The sequence below is a fragment of the Oncorhynchus kisutch genome, linkage group LG22 (assembly GCF_002021735.2).
Source record: "Oncorhynchus kisutch isolate 150728-3 linkage group LG22, Okis_V2, whole genome shotgun sequence".
In the NCBI taxonomy this organism is placed as follows: Eukaryota; Metazoa; Chordata; class Actinopteri; order Salmoniformes; family Salmonidae; genus Oncorhynchus; species Oncorhynchus kisutch.
The window spans coordinates 23,704,831-23,723,772 of NC_034195.2; the positions used below are offsets into that span (position 1 = coordinate 23,704,831).

The following is an 18,942-nucleotide window of genomic DNA, read 5'->3' on the forward strand; positions in this document are numbered from 1 at the left end:
TTATTCAGTACGGTATGTTCGATAGAAACAAAGATTTTTTTTTTAAACGAGGCGTTTCAGCTGCCTGGCCTTCGTCAGGGAGGCCATGCAATAATACTATAGTATTTCAGAACGTCCACTCTCATGTCTTCACTCATGATCGATATCGTTCTCAGAAAGAAAATCCTTTCACGTGACGCGAAAAAAACTTTCCATGCGCATGGTTCTTTGAAACCGTATGTTAGATTTTCCACCTGCTATTATTCCTTCTTCATTGACAATTCTTAACAGCATCCAAAGTCAAAGTGATTATGACAAGAGAATTGGGGGTCTGTGTAGGTTCTCCTCTTCCTCGAACATTGGGGTGTCATCATCCTCTCTGGCGTCTGCTCCAGCCGAGTCCACCTGTAAAATATCTCCGGAGCGGGAAAACTACTCCGCCACTGTCACGTGGTGAGGAGGCGGGCTCGAGCGGGGCGATTGGAAATCTGGAGATGCGCTAATCTGTGATTGGTGCCCGGGGGAGGGGTCTGCTGAAAACGAACGGGGCGTGAGCATTGCGCGTCCGGAGCCTTTGTGTTTCAGCTCTAATATCTCACATATCAATAATTCAGTGCGCAAGCAGACGGACCCCGCGCTATGTATTCAACTGCGCTTCAACTCGACAAGGGCCTCGTACCGCTCTCGACTGGTTATTCGATTACGGAGTGAGACAAGAAGGCGGGGAGGCTTGAGCTGAGAGGGGAAAAATAAGTTTACACGTGGAACGACTGGGTAAAGGGGACTCTCCATGATTTAAAAAAAAGAAACGGGAAAACCAAACCTGTCTTTGACCTTTCCAAAATTTAGAAATACACAAGGATAGCTATAATTCAAGAAAGCTAAAGGAGTTTGTCATTTCGAAAGACTGCATTCTGTCGAACATAATAAGAATAGCAGGATACAGCCACGAAGTGCAGAGTGAAGTTGCCATAATGTTGACGGTATTACTGGGTGCAGTGTGGCTAGTGACTCTAGTGAACGCTCAGAACGAGACGGAACCCATCGTGCTCGAAGGGAAATGTCTGGTCGTTTGCGATTCCAACCCAACTTCGGATCCCACTGGGACTGCTCTCGGGATATCGGTGCGCTCCGGGAGCGCCAAAGTGGCTTTTTCAGCTGTGAGAAATACCAACCATGAGCCTTCGGAGATGAGTAACCGGACTATGGTCATCTACTTTGACCAGGTAACTTTCACTGATCTGTCTGTCTGCTATATCACTCTGGACCTGGTAGGCTAATGTGGAGCGAATGTGACGGGAGGGGTTTTGGATGACTGGTGTTGAAAATTGATTTTTAAAAGCTCTCTGTCCATGAGTAGAGAATGGAGATTCACTGTTTCAGATAGAGAGGAGATTTATAGATGCAGGCAAGTGAAAGTAGTCAGCCTTTAAATATTTCAGTTAATTTTGATGATATGAAATTATGTCTGACATCTCTCCAAATAATTTAATACCAGTGTCGGGGGGGGGGGGGGGGGGGGTGAAGTCTTACTCCGTGCTACTCCATATCTCAAAAGGTTAATAGCCGCCAAATGGCTATTCAATTCAATTACATTTTGGTCTAATAAAATTAGACCTTTGAGCCCCAGAATTTTATAGATGGATTAATTCCAAAATTGATTAACTTGGTTTCTATAATTGTCGTCATTTGAAACTAACAAAGTTATAGTCAAATGTCATCAGTTACCTAGTCCTATAAGATCCAGTATCATTGTGTATTGGGTGAGTTCCTTTCATCTTTGTAATGCAATGAAATTCTAAAGCGTTTATGTGATTGAGAAGTGCCTTTGATGTTAGTGTATTTTCCCTCTTCACACTCTTTCTATCTTCCCTAGATACTTGTAAACGTTGGTAAGAATTTCGATGAGGAACGGAGCAATTTCATCTCCCCGCGCAAAGGGATTTACAGTTTTAATTTCCACGTGGTCAAAGTGTATAATCGCCAAACGATCCAGGTCAGTGCTTTGTATCAATACTGAACACTGCCTCAGTTTATTTCAAGTGTGTCTGTGTGTGTGTGTGTGTGTGTGTGTGCGCGCGCGCGCGTGCCGTGACTGAGCGGGAGGGAGGAGGAGAAAGGGGAGGGAGAGACTTCGAACACCTGCTGGTAGACCCCATATTAGGCCTAAATTGAAAAATGATTCCACTAGAAATCATTTGTAGATTTGTGAGAGGTCATTCCACTAATTCCCCAGAGAAAAGGGGTGTTTGCAGATGAAAGTCACCAACTGAATCATAATGAATCGATACGGCTATGGAGACAATTAAGAGCAGTGGCAGCCAGTTAGCCAGTGTCGCTGCCATAGTGGCATCAGGACCCTGGACAGCAGCAGCGTAGAAGCTGCTCTGTCCTGCTGCGTGGTTTGGCGGCTGCATTTTACAGCAGGTAAAAATACCAAACTGGTCAAAGTAGACCCAGACCAAACAGGTATTTGGAGATTTGGAGCAAAGTTACTTGGTTGATAATATCAATGGCTGCTTTAAATAATATACACATAATATACACATACAGGTAATTGGCAAAATATAGGAAACACTTGAGTAGATTAGGGATACAAAGTAGTCCTATATTGAAGCTGGTGCTTCCCCAGAGGTGTGGTTCCTTAGTTAATTCAGCAATTAACATCCCATCATGCATAGAGCCATGTATAAAAATGCTCAGTTGCCCATTATTTTGGCTACCATGGCGCTAGACGAAATCTCATTGACTTTGAAAGAGTGGTCCCAAAGGAGCATAGGGGTATAACGTGTCTGTGTGTGTCAATATGTCACCAGATCTTAACCCAATGGAACACTTATTGAACACTTGATTCTGGAGCTGCGCCTGAGACTGTTTTCCACCACCATCAACAAAACAGGAAATTATTGCATTTTTTTGTGGAAGAATGTGTCGCATCCCTCCAATAGAGTTCGAGACACTTGTAGGTTCTATGCCAATGTGCATTGAATCTGTTCTGACCTGTGGAGGCCTAACACCCTATTAAGACACTTTATGTTGGTGTTTCCTTTATTTTGGCAGTTACCTGTACATATTGTGCAGCTCCAATCCATCGAGCAACGACTGACAACTCGCTTTTCCCAAGCAACACAAATAGAGTAATCTTTTGATTGCATTAAATTAGTGAATATACTTGATTAGATGTAACCCTCTTTAAATAACATTTAACACGGACAACGTGGCTTTTAAAACCAGCCCCTCTTAGAGTGTATCTTTCACTAATTAAATCATGGTCTAATTATGCCGTGAAATCCATGGGGCTTCAGCATTACATTCTGTTATTCATCTCTTATTGGAAGCTGAATTAATTAGTTGAAAACAAACCAGGCAAGCAAAATGAAAAGCTCTGTCAAACTGTATTCCCCTCTCATGTCATTGACACCAACTAAACCATGAACAGGTACAAATTACAGACAACTTACTCAAGCAACTAAATAGCACACTAAATACATTTCACTGTCAATAATTTTCTCACAAAAGACAAATATAAAGATTTTCACTGGAAACATGCATCATCCTCCCCATATAAACCAAATAACAAATAGAAGAGGATTCGCAGCTCAGCTCTGAGACACTAGTCCAACATAGACACAACTGCTGTGTTCAAACTCCCACTATTTGATTGCCTTAGAACTTCTGTTTGCCATGGGGAGACAAAAGGAGGGAGGGAGGGGGGATGTGTGTGTATGTGGTTGGTTGAAATGGAGATTAAGAACTTTCCAGTGTCTTTCTAGAAGGATGGTCATGTATTTTGTGGAACAGGATTGTCTTACAACTCCAGTATTTTGCCATTGAAGGAGGAATACAGGCATCACATCTCGAAACATCCATTAATATCTCACCACCTCGTTCAAATCTGTGTGGATCTCACAGAGGCCAGGGGAATGAGAAACCAATCCACTGACATAAATATATGTCTTATCTCCTCATCATTCTATTACTTTTGAATGTAAATAGCCATCTTGACTTTATAGAGTTGGCACAAGTACAGATTGTTTCAGCAATCCACTTCAAGGACTCTAATTTCAGAGGCTTCCATTTGTATGTGCAAACTCCATTGTCATAGTGTTACATGTGAGCCCCAAGTACAAATCCCCTGAAATAATACATTAACCAACTAATCAATAACTTAAAGTTAAGTATGACTGGCAGTCGCCAGTCAGGCCTACTGGGCTAGTAGACCACAGTTTTTACTAGCCCGGGTCCAAAATCTGTGCCAACTAACCGGCGGGCTAATTGAGCAGACTTTCTAACAGCCCGGTCTGAAAAGTACTAGCCTCGGGCTAGCAGGCGATCTTCATTTCAATACAAGTAAGACAGAGCAGGCTAACAGTCATTCAAACTGACAAGAAAACAAGCACTGAATATTGTAGGGAATCATTGTACCATCTAAATCGTTGTGAAATATATTTTTAATTACAATGATTCCTTACACTATTTAGTGCTTGTTTTCTCACAAAAACGGAATTTTAGCAACCAGGACATTTTTTATTCCCACTAGATAACACAGTCGCAAAGTCAAAATAGCTTTCCCAGTTTGACAACAGATGCCGCTCCAGCGGGAGAAATCAATAGGTGAATATTACAGCCAATCACAACACTGGCGGGTAGGTAGTACTGTGAAACACTATCATTACAATATTAGCAGAAGACATATTATGGACAATTTCTGAAATTCCAATGCAAAACCATTTTTTTGAAACCTGTGTAGCACCTTTAAATGTATTTTTATTCCACCTTTATTTAACCAGGTAGGCAAGTTGAGAACAAGTTCTCATTTACAACTGCTACCTGGCAATGCACACTTCTCCCAAAAACATGACATTTCTAAAGATAACCTTGCTGCCCAGTCAGTGTGTCTCCCTTCACCCAATGAAGAGAAGAAAGTGGTCTGTTGTCATGTTACTGCTGTCATCTGTCTGTCTGGACAGGAAATGATGTGAGATGATGATGTGTGCTTTTTCATTACAGCTAAGTGCTGCATTAAACTGTGGGCGGAAATCCACTCGCCAAATGTATATCTAAATCTTCTCTCACTGGGCTTAATTGGGTGCTAACGCATTAATGAATTCAGCAGCTCAATGGAATGCTGACACCATGCACCAGCCTTTATTCCATTTGCACATCCATGTGCTGTAATTGCAGGGGCTGGCTGGGAGCGATGATGGTTTTGGGAAGTGACTTGTGAATATCAGACTCCGTGACCCCACTACATATAGGACCTTCCACCCCCCAGGGATATAGGACCTTCCACCCCACTGTATGTAGGACCTTCCACCCCCACTAATTGATTTATCCGTTATTTTACCAGGTAAGTTGACTGAGAACACATTCTCAGCAACAACCTGGGGAATAATTACAGGGGAGAGGAGGGTGATGAATGAGCCAATTGTAAACTGGGGATTATTAGGTGACCAGATTGGGAATTTAGCCAGGACACTGGGGTTAACACCCCTACTCTTACAATAAGTGTCATGGGATCTTTAATGACCTCAGAGAGTCAGGACACCCGTTTAATGTCCCATCCGAAAGGCGGCACCCTACATAGGGCAGTGTCACTGCCCTGGGGCATTGGGATATTTTTTTTAGACCAGAGAGAAGAGTGCCTCCTACTGGCCCTCCAACACCACTTCCTGCAGCATCTGGTCTCCCATCCAGTAACTGACCAGGACCAACCTTGCTTAGCTTCAGAAGCAAGCCAGCAGTGGTATGCATGGTGGTATGCTGCTGGCACTATATATAGGACCTTCCACCCCCACTATATATAGGACCTTCCACCCCCACTATATATAGGACCTTCCACCCCACCCCACTATATATAGGACCTTCCACCCCACCCCACTATATATAGGACCTTCCACCCCACTATATATAGGCCCTTCCACCCCAATATATATAGGACCTTCCACCCCACTATATATAGGCCCTTCCACCCCACTATATATAGGCCCTTCCATATATAGGACCTTCCACCCCACTATATATAGGCCCTTCCACCCCACTATATATAGGCCCTTCCATATATAGGACCTTCCACCCCACTATATATAGGACCTTCCACCCCACCCCACTATATATAGGATCTTCCACCCCACCCCACTATATATAGGACATTCCACCCCACCCCACTATATATAGGATCTTCCACCCCCACTATATATAGGACCTTCCACTCCACTATATATAGGACCTTCCAACCCACCCCACTATATATAGGACCTTCCACCCCCACCTGGGATATGGAGGCCTGATGAAGACCCAGGGGTGAAACGTTGTTATAAATAAATATCACCTGGGAGCATGAGCAGCAGTGTGCAGCGTTTTCCTTTCTGTTTCCCTTTCATCACCGCCAGAAAGGAGGGATTGTCCCTCGTTTGACCCTCTCAACCAGCTGAGCGAGGTTCCCTTTCCCCTCCTCACTGTGGATGGGGCTGGGGGTAAAGCTGGGGCTGGGTGGGAGCTGAGTGAGCCTCCCCTGGGCCCTGGCTGGTGGGAGTGATGTAGAGGCGTGGCCCCGTAGACTCATTTAGCACACTAAACTGAGGCTGCTCTGTCCTCTTGCTCTCTCTCTCTCTCTCACTTGCTCTCTTGCTCTCTCTCTGTCTCTCTCTCTCAAGCTTTGCTGGTACAAACCAAGGCCTAAATAGTGTTTTGATCACTTTTATGCTTTTTATGCATGATTTAGGGGCTACTGTTTGAATGTTAAGGGCATGTTTGAGTCAAGGAGTGCTCAACCCGCAGGTGCTTTTCAACTTTACTCCTAAACTCAACACTAGGAGGGTGCACTGTACAATGTATGAATCTGAATGAGTGAAATTATGTGATGTTCATGTCTGTGTTTACTGTGTTCTAGTGTGTGTGTGGGTGGGTGTGTAGAGATGTGTGTGTACTTTACCATCTCTAATTGTAACATCTGTCCCGTCTGTCCTGTAGGTGAGCCTAATGCATAACGGATGGCCTGTGATCTCGGCCTTCGCTGGGGACCAGGATGTGACTCGTGAGGCTGCCAGTAACGGAGTGCTGATCCAAATGGAGAAGGGGGACCGAGCCTACCTCAAACTGGAGAGAGGAAACCTCATGGGGGGCTGGAAGTACTCCACATTCTCTGGGTTCCTGGTCTTCCCCATGTAGAAGACAAGGAGACTGGAGGGACTAATGCTTCTCAGCTCGGCGGCTTGGGAGACTGTGGAGTGAGAGAGAGGATAAAAGATAGAGGAAGAGAGAGAGATATGGGAGAGGAAGTTAAAGAGATGTGTAAGGTATAATTAGGCAGGGCAGGCTCTCCAACACACTCACTCACTCCGCTGCCTGACTACAGCTCTGGACAGCCAAAACTTTTTTATCCTCAGAAATATTATAATTTAAAAACATTAAAGAGAGTAAAAACTATAGGCCAAGTCCACCCCTTCCCTCACATCATCTCTTTCTGCATCTGCTTTGAGGAATGTCTCTGTATTACCTACAGTGTCAAAGAGCTGCATCGACCATGTTTCCACATACCGTATGGCCATGCATCCCCACCCATTTTCTGTGACTCCATTTTTAAATTCTATACGTCTGTGTACAGTCCGACAATACATTTTCTACATCCCTTCCACCACTGTCATTACAAGTCCAAGCAGATACTGTACTGTACCATTGCGTCCTCTTCACTCATCACTCCTCCCATCCCCTGGTCTTCACATATATTGATCCTCTGTTCAATACTCCTCCTCTCCTGTCCTGTTGTGTTATCCTCCACTCTGCTGCTCTTCTTTCTAGCCTTCTCCTCCCAGTAAAGATGTCCCTGCTTTGTCTTGGTTGGAGGATTGCTGAAACTCTAAAAGACTCTAGCTGTATACTGAATATATATATATATATATATATATATATATATATATATATATATATATATATATATATATATATATATAAATTCTGAAAGTTTCTATATGATATAATCTATGATTAACAGAATCTGGTTGAATATCGTATTTCCGTATTTCAATGTTAACATTTTGTGATTGTGTGTGGATTATGAGGCTGCCCTTAAGTACTGATGCTTCTTGTTCTTGTTTCGGTCGAAATGTGGCTAAACTGAGACTATACCAGAAAAACTATAAAGGAATTTATTATGATTATTAACTGTACAAATCCTCCCGTTTATTTAGCAATCAATTTATCTATTGTTTTTTATTTTGTTTGATCCAATAAAATTGAAATGGTACTTTTATTTTTCTTAAACCTAATCCGAGACTCTTATTGCGATTCATTTGGTTAAACCTAGTTGGAAAAACATCTAAGGCCGTCTCCACCCATCTTCCCATCTTCCATTCAATTCTAAAAAGTTGGCTGGAGTGAGTGATAATCAAGATGTAGCACGTGTGTGTGTGCGTGTGTTTGGGTGTGTACAGTAGGTACTGTATGTGTGCGTGCGTGTGTTTGGGTGTGTACAGTAGGTACTGTATGTGTGCGTTCATGTCTGCGAGAGCCAACATTGTTGTTCTGAATGTGTGTGTGACAGTGTGTGTTGTTCCCAGTGATATTGTGCTGTCTTCCTGGCCGCTGATCCGCTGTATAGAGAGATTCAGTCTGGTGATTGGGGGCTTCCTCCACTCTTCTCTTACTGCTGCTCGCTCTCAAGACGTTAATGAGCTCCTGGGGGGAAATTAGTGCTGGCATAATAAGCAAACTCTGCTGCTTATACAAAGATCATGTTATGCTCATTTCTACCATTTTCTCTTTTCCTCTCGTTTCCTCCCCTTCTCCATTCTCACTTCCTGCTCATGATAAGCATTTAAAGAGCTGCGAAGGGGATTTTAACCTTGTGATGTGTTTTATGTCTTAGTGATTATGTAGTCTTGTTTAACATTCTGGAGTTACCTTTTTTAGATGTGTTTATCACTCATTTATGTTTGAATTAACTTGTGCGTACAAGGCTTTTCTTGCTGCGCGGTCAATCCAAGGGCCACGTCCTCTAAACATAATTTGACTGGAGGGAGATGAAGGTAAATGTAATTGTCTGCAGTGGGTCACAGCCTAGCAAGCAGGTTGGTGGGGCGAAAGCCAGGCTGGCATGGCACCCACTCGACCTCACCTCCTGCCCTCCCTCCTCCTCTCAATGTCAGGGAAACAGCTGACAAGGGGTGTGAGGCCCATGTATGGAAATGTACACAGATTTCTTGCTGTCCTCCACACTTTCCACATTTCATATGGGTGTGCAGACAGACAGGGCCAATGGCAGGACAGCTCAGCTCAGCCCAAAATCATACACCTACGAACCCCATGACACTCACTCCACTCTCCCTCTCCCCAAGGTTTGTGCTTCTGCTTTTACATTCCTCACATGTGCACGTATAGGCCTGCTGTATGTGCTGTGTCTTGTCAACATTTGTCCTGTTTCATGTTGCAAAGTCGGTGAGGAAAGATTCTCATCATAGATTTCGGGTAGAGTGAGAGTTTGCGCATTTGAGCTGACTTGTTAATATCAAGGGACTTGTTATTCACAGACAACGTCTTGCTTAAGAGGGAGTGATATGTGTTTGGAGATATGCTGTGTTTATCCATGAAGTGAGCTGAGAGGAGGGAAGGAGTGCATAACCTTTGGGAAATGGATATTATTTGTACATGACTTACTAAATGTGTACTTTTTTTGTCCTGTTTGACTGTCTGTGCCATATGCACTGCAGGCTGGTGGAGAAAGATGGTTAGAAATGTACTTATTACTTGATATAAATAATTCAGTGGATGTTCTGATTCTGTAGAAGGTTGTTTCGCTGCTTGTTACTGAAGTGTCTAAAATGCAGAAAAAGAGTGGTGAGTGGCAGCAATTTCTAGGGATAGTAGTCTGGGCAGTGTCTGGTGGTATTAATCTGGTAGTCTGGGCAGTGTCTGGTGGTATTAATCTGGTAGTCTGGGCAGTGTCTGGTGGTATTAATCTGGTAGTCTGGGCAGTGTCTGGTGGTATTAATCTGGTAGTCTGGGCAGTGTCTGGTGGTATTAATCTGGTAGTCTGGGCAGTGTCTGGTGGTATTAATCTGGTAGTCTGGGCAGTGTCTGGTGGTATTAATCTGGTAGTCTGGGCAGTGTCTGGTGGTATTAATCTGGTAGTCATGGCAGTGTCTGGTGGTATTAATCTGGTAGTCTGGGCAGTGTCTGGTGGTATTAATCTGGTAGTCTGGGCAGTGTCTGGTGGTATTAATCTGGTAGTCTGGGTAGTGTCTGGTGGTATTAATCTGGTAGTCTGGGCAGTGTCTGGTGGTATTAATCTGGTAGTCTGGGCAGTGTCTGGTGGTATTAATCTGGAAGTCTGGGCAGTGTCTGGTGAAACTAATCTGGAAGTCTGGGCAGTGTCTGGTGGTTCTAATCTGGGCCGTCTCTAGTGGTACTAGTCTGGGCCATGTGTAGTGATACTAGTCTGGGCCGTGTGTGGTGGTAGTAGTCTGGGGCGTGTGTGGTGGTACTAGTCTGGGCCGTGTCTTGGCCGTGTGTGATGGTACTAATCTGGGCTGTGTGTGGTGGTAGTAGTCTGGGCCGTGTGTGGTGGTACTAGTCTGGGCCGTGTGTGGTGGTACTAGTCTGGGCCGTGTGTGGTGGTACTAATCTGGGCCATGTGTGGTGGTACTCATCTGGGCCGTGTCTGGTGGTACTAGTCTGGGCCGTGTGTGGTGGTAGTAGTCTGGGCCGTGTCTGGTGGTACTAGTCTGGGCCGTGTGTGGTGGTACTAGTCTGGGCCGTGTCTGGTGGCACTAGTCTGGGCCGTGTGTGGTGGTACTAGTCTGGGCCGTGTCTGGTGGTACTAGTCTGGGCCGTGTGTGGTGGTACTAGTCTGGGCCGTGTCTGGTGGTACTAGTCTGGGCCGTGTCTGGTGGTACTAGTCTGGGCCGTGTCTGGTGGTACTAGTCTGGGCCGTGTCTGGTGGTACTAGTCTGGGCAGAGAGTGGTGACGCCATGCAGCCCCACTGAGGCCCTCATTAGTATCCGCTGGCTGGCCCAGACGTCTGAGGGTGTGACACTAACCAGAGCTGAGGGCCCAGCTACGCGGAAACACAACACGCCACAGTACAGCAGAGAGGGAGACTCTCAGTGAAAGGAAGACATTATATTTTTCTGTTTAACCTGCCATGAAACAGGTGGGGCTCACAGGAATACAGTGTGGCAGCAATGTTTGGGTGGTGTAAACTACATTTGTAGACGTTAAGGAGATGCTTGTGGTGGAGATGTTGGTTAGGCATGTAGTGGAGGTTAGCATATCTAGCTAGGGAAGCTGCCACTGCTATCCATTTTAAGGTTCTGAATTTTATACTGTGTGTGTGTGTGTGTGTGTGTGTGTGTGTGTGTGTGTGTGTGTGTGTGTGTGTGTGTGTGTGTGTGTGTGTGTGTGTGTTTTGTGTGTGTGTGTGTGTGTGTGTGTGTGTGTGTGTGTGTGTGTGTGTGTGTGTGTGTGTGTGTGTGTGTGTGTGTGTGTGTGTGTGTGTGTGTGTGTGTGTGTGTGTGTGTGTGTGAACAAGAACCGTTAACAAACAAAAATTTGACCAACAGGGGACATTTTGTTAGTCCCCTTGAGGTCAAATGCTATTTCTAGGGGGTTAAGGGGTTAGGGAAAATATGATTTTGAATGGGACTGAATTGTGTGTCACCACAAGGTTAGCTGTACAAGACTGTGTGTGTGTGTGTTACAGTAGGAGGGCGAAGGGTTAATGACAGAGTAGCCAAGGTGCTGACTGAGGAGATGGGCTCATGATTATTTATCGTAATATAAATTCTAAATCATTGCGTGAGACTGGGTGAGATAAGGTAGGCCAATGTAATTTGTTTTGTCGCATACACCAGGTGCGTTTGTTGGGCACATGCCCGGTCCGTTGACTGGAGTGATTCATGCGATCCATCTCTTCCGCTCTGGCAAAGTTCGAACGCCGCCCTAGAACAACGACGGCGGGAGAGCAGGGCCCCTAAATCAACAAGGATAGAACGGCCATATGGTAGCTGTCCTGGATGCGTTCTCCAGCTAATGATCGATAGAGGGGTAGGAGCCATACATACAGTAGATGACCATCAAACCACACACGCACAAATGCACACATCACTCGCACGTCCCATGCTGGGTTTTACTTGTATCAACATCTTTGTATATGATCCAAAAATGTTTATGTCGATATTGGAATATAGTTTATTCCCTTAAAGGCAAAGTAATAACGCACATTACAATTGTTTTTAAATAATGTATTTTAAACTCGAAATTGCTTGTTAAACTGTATAAGTGATGACATCGAAATATAAAAGCTAAAATTCACGTCGTGTGTGTGTGTGCGTGAGTGCACATATACGTGACCCCCAGAACGCCCTGATCAGGCTTCAGACAGTGTACAGTAGGTTATTTGAAACTCTACTCATAATTGCTGAGCCATGAATAGACAGCCTGACATGTCATGTCATATTGTGCCTAATTGGCTAAAACACGCTGTTGCTCTACACAAATAAAAACACAGTTAGCGGAAGGAAAATGTCAGGCTCATTTTAGTGTCGAGTCTACTTAAGTGGCCACGTGCATTGAATATGAATCGCATAGAGTAATTAATTGTACATTCTCTATGGAGGAATGTTTTTTCTAGAGAGTTGCACTTTGGTCCCACAAAATGTGGCCGTATGTTCAGTTAGTAGGCATAATGAAATAACATTTGTAATACTTTTCTAAAATAGACACACTTGCAATATGTATAAATATTATATTGCTGTCTTCGTAGGTCGCACTGAGATTCAGATAATGCAGGCCAGGGTTGTGCGAATGTTTTCCGATTGTTTGCTTGATGCATGCTTGATTTATGGTGTGAAATAGATTAATCACATGAATGGTTTGCACCTCATCCTATTAATTTGATAAAGACAATGTGGAAAATAGTCGAGAGACAGTTACTTGAAAAATGGCTACTTGAAAAATGGATAGCCTAAAATAAGATGCAGCAGTGCCTACCTACGGAATTCCTCCATTCATTTAGCAGATAAACTAGATTTTGTTTTGACCATCATTAAAATCCACAACCGATTAAATTGATCAGAGGGAATATGACAAGCAGTTATTTAAAATACATTTCAGTCTTCCCCAGAACTGCTTCCCACAAATTGCTCAGTGAGCAGATCTATTGTTTCCCTCTCTTACGATCCCTGTACACTGAGGGGAGGCGCCGTCACTCTCCCAGCTCTATCATAGCCAATTTTACACCAAATTAGTCTTCAAACAAGCTCAATAAAGACAGACTAGTTGGCACCCCGTGTGAGTGTAAACATAATTATTTCTAGGAAGTGGCCTCAAATTTGGAGTACAGTGACAAGCAATTAGAAGTTAACGGTGGTAATTCTTCAAATGCTGTGGTGAAAAGAAAAACGGAAAGCAAGCTCTGCAATTAAAAGAGAAAGTGGCGAGACCCAACAGATTTAATCTTAATTGTCAAATGAGGGACCCTATTAAGGATGTTTACTTTTACTGTGACGCTCGGGCAAGAGGGGAGTTATTATGTCGGTTCTGAAATTAAATTAACCGCCCGCTGGATTTGATTTGCCTACTGCTGTAGGGATTGTGAGTCGACAGCGGATGGTAGCAGATTTGACACCACTCTGTCACTGTTCCGAGGTTATTTGAGAACGTATCTGGTGGAGACAATTACGCACGCCTTCTGCAACCCAGAAGATATTGTTTTGAACGTACCCATGATTGTTCAGTTTTCTGGGTTTACTATATTCAGTAAAATATAGTTGCATTCATGTAGATGGTTGTTTTTCTGGCTTTTACTCAGGCTCATTGGTAGATGAAATGCGCACTACGCATCGATCCGTGGAAGTCACCACGGAAACTACACGCAACAAACAGCGAGTTATTAATCGCCTGTCTCGTCCCACGTGGGTAAGCACTCTAATCGCATAATCGGCTGAATCAAAATTAGATTCTGTTCGAAATGTATTCGTTTCACTGGCTTTTTTAATTTACCCTGTTCTCTGTGGGGCATAAAGACTCATACCTATAATACCGAACCACCAGGTAACACTTTATGATTAAGTGATAAACCACGCTGTTTCATGTGCGTAATGGAGGTTGTCGGAATGATGCAATCTGTTTCAGGGCGCAGTGCCAAATAAACTTATGGCACGATTAACCTATTGTCATCCATGTAGCAATTATAGTTGTGTTGTCACAGTTATTTTTTTTGTGCGTAATACACAATCTTCTCTGAGTTGTGGCGATGGAGTGTCCGGTCCCACCCAGGTGCTGGTGGTTTTTAACCAATGCTCTTGCGCACGCACTTTTACATTCCAGTGAACAATTTCTTCTTTATTTGTATTTGTAGGCTTACTTATCCCCACTCCCCTGTCATCGTCATCACGACCGCCAGAGATATAGAAAAAATGAAAGACTACCCTGAGATCAAATAAAAAGAGGAAACATTGGGAGGAATTCCCATTACTTCACGACTCTCTTTGTGGTGTCATCTTGGTCATGTCGGACATGCCGTGGCCTTTAAAGACAACATTAGGTTTTCACTACTTCGGAACCTGTTCATATCGTCTACCAGATGTATACTAACATTTTAGGCCTAAGTGTAGTCTATTTCCTCTTTGTTAAATGGAAACCAAACACGATCACAATAAACGCGTTGAGTAACACGCATCAACAGAGGAAGACAAACTCAAGCAGTTATTGCTTGCTGGTGAGCCTCTGCACTAGAATTTAATGTGCCCCCGGCGCGCCTTTCCTCGGGGAAATAAAGCGGCAAACCACAGGGATTAAAATGGTTTACAAAATGGTCAAACATAACACTGTAAGCTGCTAGAAAACCTGGGGAATCGATGTTGCTGTGGACTGTCTCCTGATAAGTTTCGTACACACTGCATTTCTGAATATATCATGTTAAAATGTGTGCACCAGAAAATTGTTTTAGCTCTCCAACAGATAGTTTTACAAATGCTACTGATATGTGACAAGCTCACCACATCAACACTCCTTCCTACCATTGAGTCCAGATCTGGAAGTGACAAATTGTGCTAGTTTATCTCACATGACTTCCAAGACACAAACTCGGACTTTTATAGCATCACAGCCATTGCCTCCCCAAAAAACAAAGGTGTGATTTACAGATGCAACCAAATCATCTCCTGTTCTTTATTTTTGTTTAGGTTTATTCTCCCATTTAATATGTACTCGTTTTTTTAAATTACGGCTGCTGTCCACTGTCCTGTGGTGCTGAGTGTCAGATCTCGGGATCCTGACAGTGCCGCTGACCATGTTGCTAAAATCTCAGGTCGCCGCTTTAAATTGGCCCTTCCAGGTCCATCCGCCTCTGTGTGCGCGTGCGAGGATGTGTGTGTATATATATATATATATATATATATATATATATATATATATATATATATATATATATATATAAAGCCGGGCTGAGTGGTTCAGTAATTTGGAGCAATGGGGCTATTTTGAATGGAGCTGTACACAGACTATTAGGATATTACATTTATAGCCCTGCGATTCCTCCTAGAGCTCTTTAGGAGCTGTTAAACTGTCTCTGCGCCTAAACCTGTCATTGCTAAAAAAAGGCCTGCAAATCTATAAGTCATAAAATATGGATAGAGGTAAATAGTAAATAAAAGAAGAGCAGCTGCAGACAGAACATAGATGACTTATCATGACTGAATAAGTAGTAGAGAAGTCAGTGTGTGGCTGGGGAGGAATGGCTTAGTTGTGGCTTAGTTGCATGTTTAAAATATATGTTATTCTTTTTTTTCCCCACTATGCTTCCATTATCATGCAGCCCTATTACAATTATAACCATGAATGAATCGATTTCAGGCGGATGGTCATTAGGAGTAATATTCTACTTTGTTATAACGTTCACTCATTCATGCCTAAGTCAATAAGGCTTTATTACATGGCTACAAGGTATCATCAGAATGACATGTTTGATCCCTTCTAGTGTCTTGCTATTATCATGTCCATGACTTATCATCAGTGTAGAAACATTGCCATATAAAAATGCATAACAAATTCAGATTTGATTATAAAACATAAATGCTTATAACAGCTATGATCTATTATTCATGTGACTTAAAAAAAAGAACAATAAAGTGTTATCCGATTTAGCACTCTACATTATCATGTACTTTTAACATGTGAATAACGGTTACGCTTCGTTTCATACTGTTAAAGGCCTTGGCCACGTTTGCAGTGATAAAAGGTGGTGTGACCCCATGACTAAAGTTGCTTTCACATGCTGTGTGAACTAACTCCTACAGAACGGTATGTGCAGATTGCAGAAGCTTCGGTTTCCATGGATGTGGCCTTGAGGCAGAGTCGTGGACAAAGTCGTCAATAGATGCTGTGCCTACTGGAGTGGCTGACTCCCTCCCACGGCTGGGAGGAGCAAAACCTCCTGTATAGCAGCATGTTTCTAAACACACTGGCCATGTCCCCCCCCCCCCCCCCCCCCCCCCCCCACACACACACACACACGCACACACACACACCATCTATGAAGAGGACGACACCATTGAAGATGATGAAAACTCCCCATCTGACATTTAGTAACCTTTCAACAGAGAGAAATTGAGATTGTAAGAGTGAGGGAGTAGAAAGGCTTGAGAGAAAGAGAGGAGGAGGGAAGGGGGAGATCTGTATGTGCCATTCTTATTTCCTCTCTCCTGGCCATGTTTCTGCCCCTCTCCTTGGTGGATGACTATAGAACAGAAGCTATTCAACACATCTGCTGTGTGAAAACTGTGTGTCATCTCACCTTAGACAATAAAATATTACTCATTTCAGCAGAGTTTGCGGTTCACATTATTCTCTTTCCAAACAGTTTAGAATCACATCACACGGAAAGGTCTAATAAAGTTATCTAAAATTAAAATATAATTTTGGTATTTTTTTGCTTTTACACACTGGCTGCTGACATTATTGTATTTATTACCAGAGTGATATTGCTGCATGCTGAATACTGATGTTTTACTTTGGAGACCAGCGCGTTACTCATTAAGTGTCAGCACACAGTTGATCAGCTGAGGGAGGGAGGGAGGCAGGAGAGCGAGAAGAGAGCAGTGGGTCTATGTACAGAACAGAAGGATGATGGATAGAGAGATATCTTAGCTTTCTCATTATTGACTTTGCATGTCAAATTGTATGTATACTTACATGCAAAACATGACCCCAAATTACCCTATTAAAAAAAGCCAGGAGTCATATGGATTAGAGTTTCAGATACACTCACAAATAGTAGGCTATTTCTATGTTTGTCAGTCCATGTAGGTTATTTCCAAATCTTTAGATTCTTGTCTGCTGACTAAAAGGGAGAGAAAACTAAAAATGCTTTTAGTCCGCATCTCTATGCTAACACTTGAAGTGGCGATTTCCCCTTAGATAGGCCAGCTGGTTTATAATATAAAAATTGATAAAATATTTTAAGTTTATGGTTAATGTTAGTATAAGGTGTAAATACTTTGTGTCTGTGCTGGCTAGTGACCACTCTGCAGAACTGCCTCCAGAACAAGATTCATGACTTAAAACGCTAACCTGCTTCTCCGACTGCTGACCCCAGAATAGTGCAGCCATGGGGCCAGATAAAGCTCACCTGCTGAGGGATTGATAGCACACAGAGAGAGGGGATGGTGGAGAGGTGAGCTGGGAGGAACCAGCTGGGAGCCACACTTAAACACTCAAACCACAGGACAACATAAAGAGACTATCACATAGCTGACTATGCCACCATCTTTCCCTTGTCTCTCTGTGATCTCTTTTTCTATCTTCATATAATCCTAGTAGTTGTTTCAAAATAGAAAACAGACACATTTTATGAAACTGTGAGAAGATTATGTGCTGTATCCTCCTTTATGAGCTGCGAGAAAGATTGTTCAGATATATTGAAAATAATTACATCTGGAATTGGGATCTATTCTGCTCTAGGGGAACATATTTTAGTTTTTTAGTTTTGCGAGAGGAATGCATCTGTGCTCTGCAGCAGTAGATTTCCCACTGTGTTGTGTTGGGTAGAATAACCTGCCTTTTGATCTGCAGCAGTAGATTTCCCACTGTGTTGTGTTGGGTAGAATAACCTGCCTTTTGATCTGCAGCAGTAGATTTCCCACTGTGTTGTGTTGGGTAGAATAACCTGCCTTTTGATCTGCAGCAGTAGATTTCCCACTGTGTTGTGTTGGGTAGAATAACCTGCCTTTTGATCTGCAGCAGTAGATTTCCCACTGTGTTGTGTTGGGTAGAATAACCTGCCTTTTGATCTGCAGCAGTAGATTTCCCACTGTGTTGTGTTGGGTAGAATAACCTGCCTTTTGATCTGCAGCAGTAGATTTCCCACTGTGTTGTGTTGGGTAGAATAACCTGCCTTTTGATCTGCAGCAGTAGATTTCCCACTGTGTTGTGTTGGGTAGAATAACCTGCCTTTTGATCTGCAGCAGTAGATTTCCCACTGTGTTGTGTTGGGTAGAATAACCTGCCTTTTGATCTGGAAGAAGATTGAGACTTGCAGTATTTGCTATTGTTGCTATGTGCCGTATATATCTGGTAAATGTTGGGTATAAACCTTTAGTAATATGCTGTGTGTCCGCATGCTGGTATATAGTGTATATGTAAATACAGGGAGCTCTTTGGTTCACTGAGTGTACTGTAAGTACTCATACTGTACCCTTAAATACCTGGTGGAGAGTAATGCACGCATATCAGCAAGCTGTTTCTCTTTCCGCCCTGTTCTCGCTGAATGTTTTGGACACGCATCAGCTGCTCTCCTCTGGTTGTTTCTTTAATAATCATTTTTAATGAGCTCGTCTCTCAGCTATTCCCTTTTGCAAGCAGCTCAATTAATGCCTCGTTCCATATCTCCACATCTCGAGTACTGAAACCCCCCCTGGGTCCGCCTCCCTACCACCCAGCCCAAAGACTTCCCTCTGAGTCGGAGA

General features: G+C 43.3%; 1 protein-coding gene across 1 annotated transcript; it reads left to right on the top strand.

The window, feature by feature from the left end:
* The first annotated feature begins 521 nt into the window (after positions 1-521).
* Positions 522-8,061, top strand: cbln1 (cerebellin 1 precursor). Its single transcript, XM_020456632.2, has 3 exons — positions 522-1,205; positions 1,856-1,975; positions 6,952-8,061. Exons 1-3 carry the CDS (start codon positions 954-956, stop codon positions 7,147-7,149), a joined length of 570 nt encoding a protein of 189 aa, XP_020312221.1. The 5' UTR covers positions 522-953; the 3' UTR covers positions 7,150-8,061.
* The last annotated feature ends 10,881 nt before the right edge of the window (positions 8,062-18,942 follow it).

Excerpts from the sequence above, each read along its gene's own strand:
- cbln1 (XM_020456632.2), top strand. The coding sequence starts at position 954 with ATGTTGACGGTATTACTGGGTGCAGTGTGGCTAGTGACTCTAGTGAAC. Across the intron at positions 1,206-1,855 it reads TGGTCATCTACTTTGACCAG|ATACTTGTAAACGTTGGTAA; the intron begins GTAACTTTCACT and ends TATCTTCCCTAG. Across the intron at positions 1,976-6,951 it reads ATAATCGCCAAACGATCCAG|GTGAGCCTAATGCATAACGG; the intron begins GTCAGTGCTTTG and ends TCTGTCCTGTAG.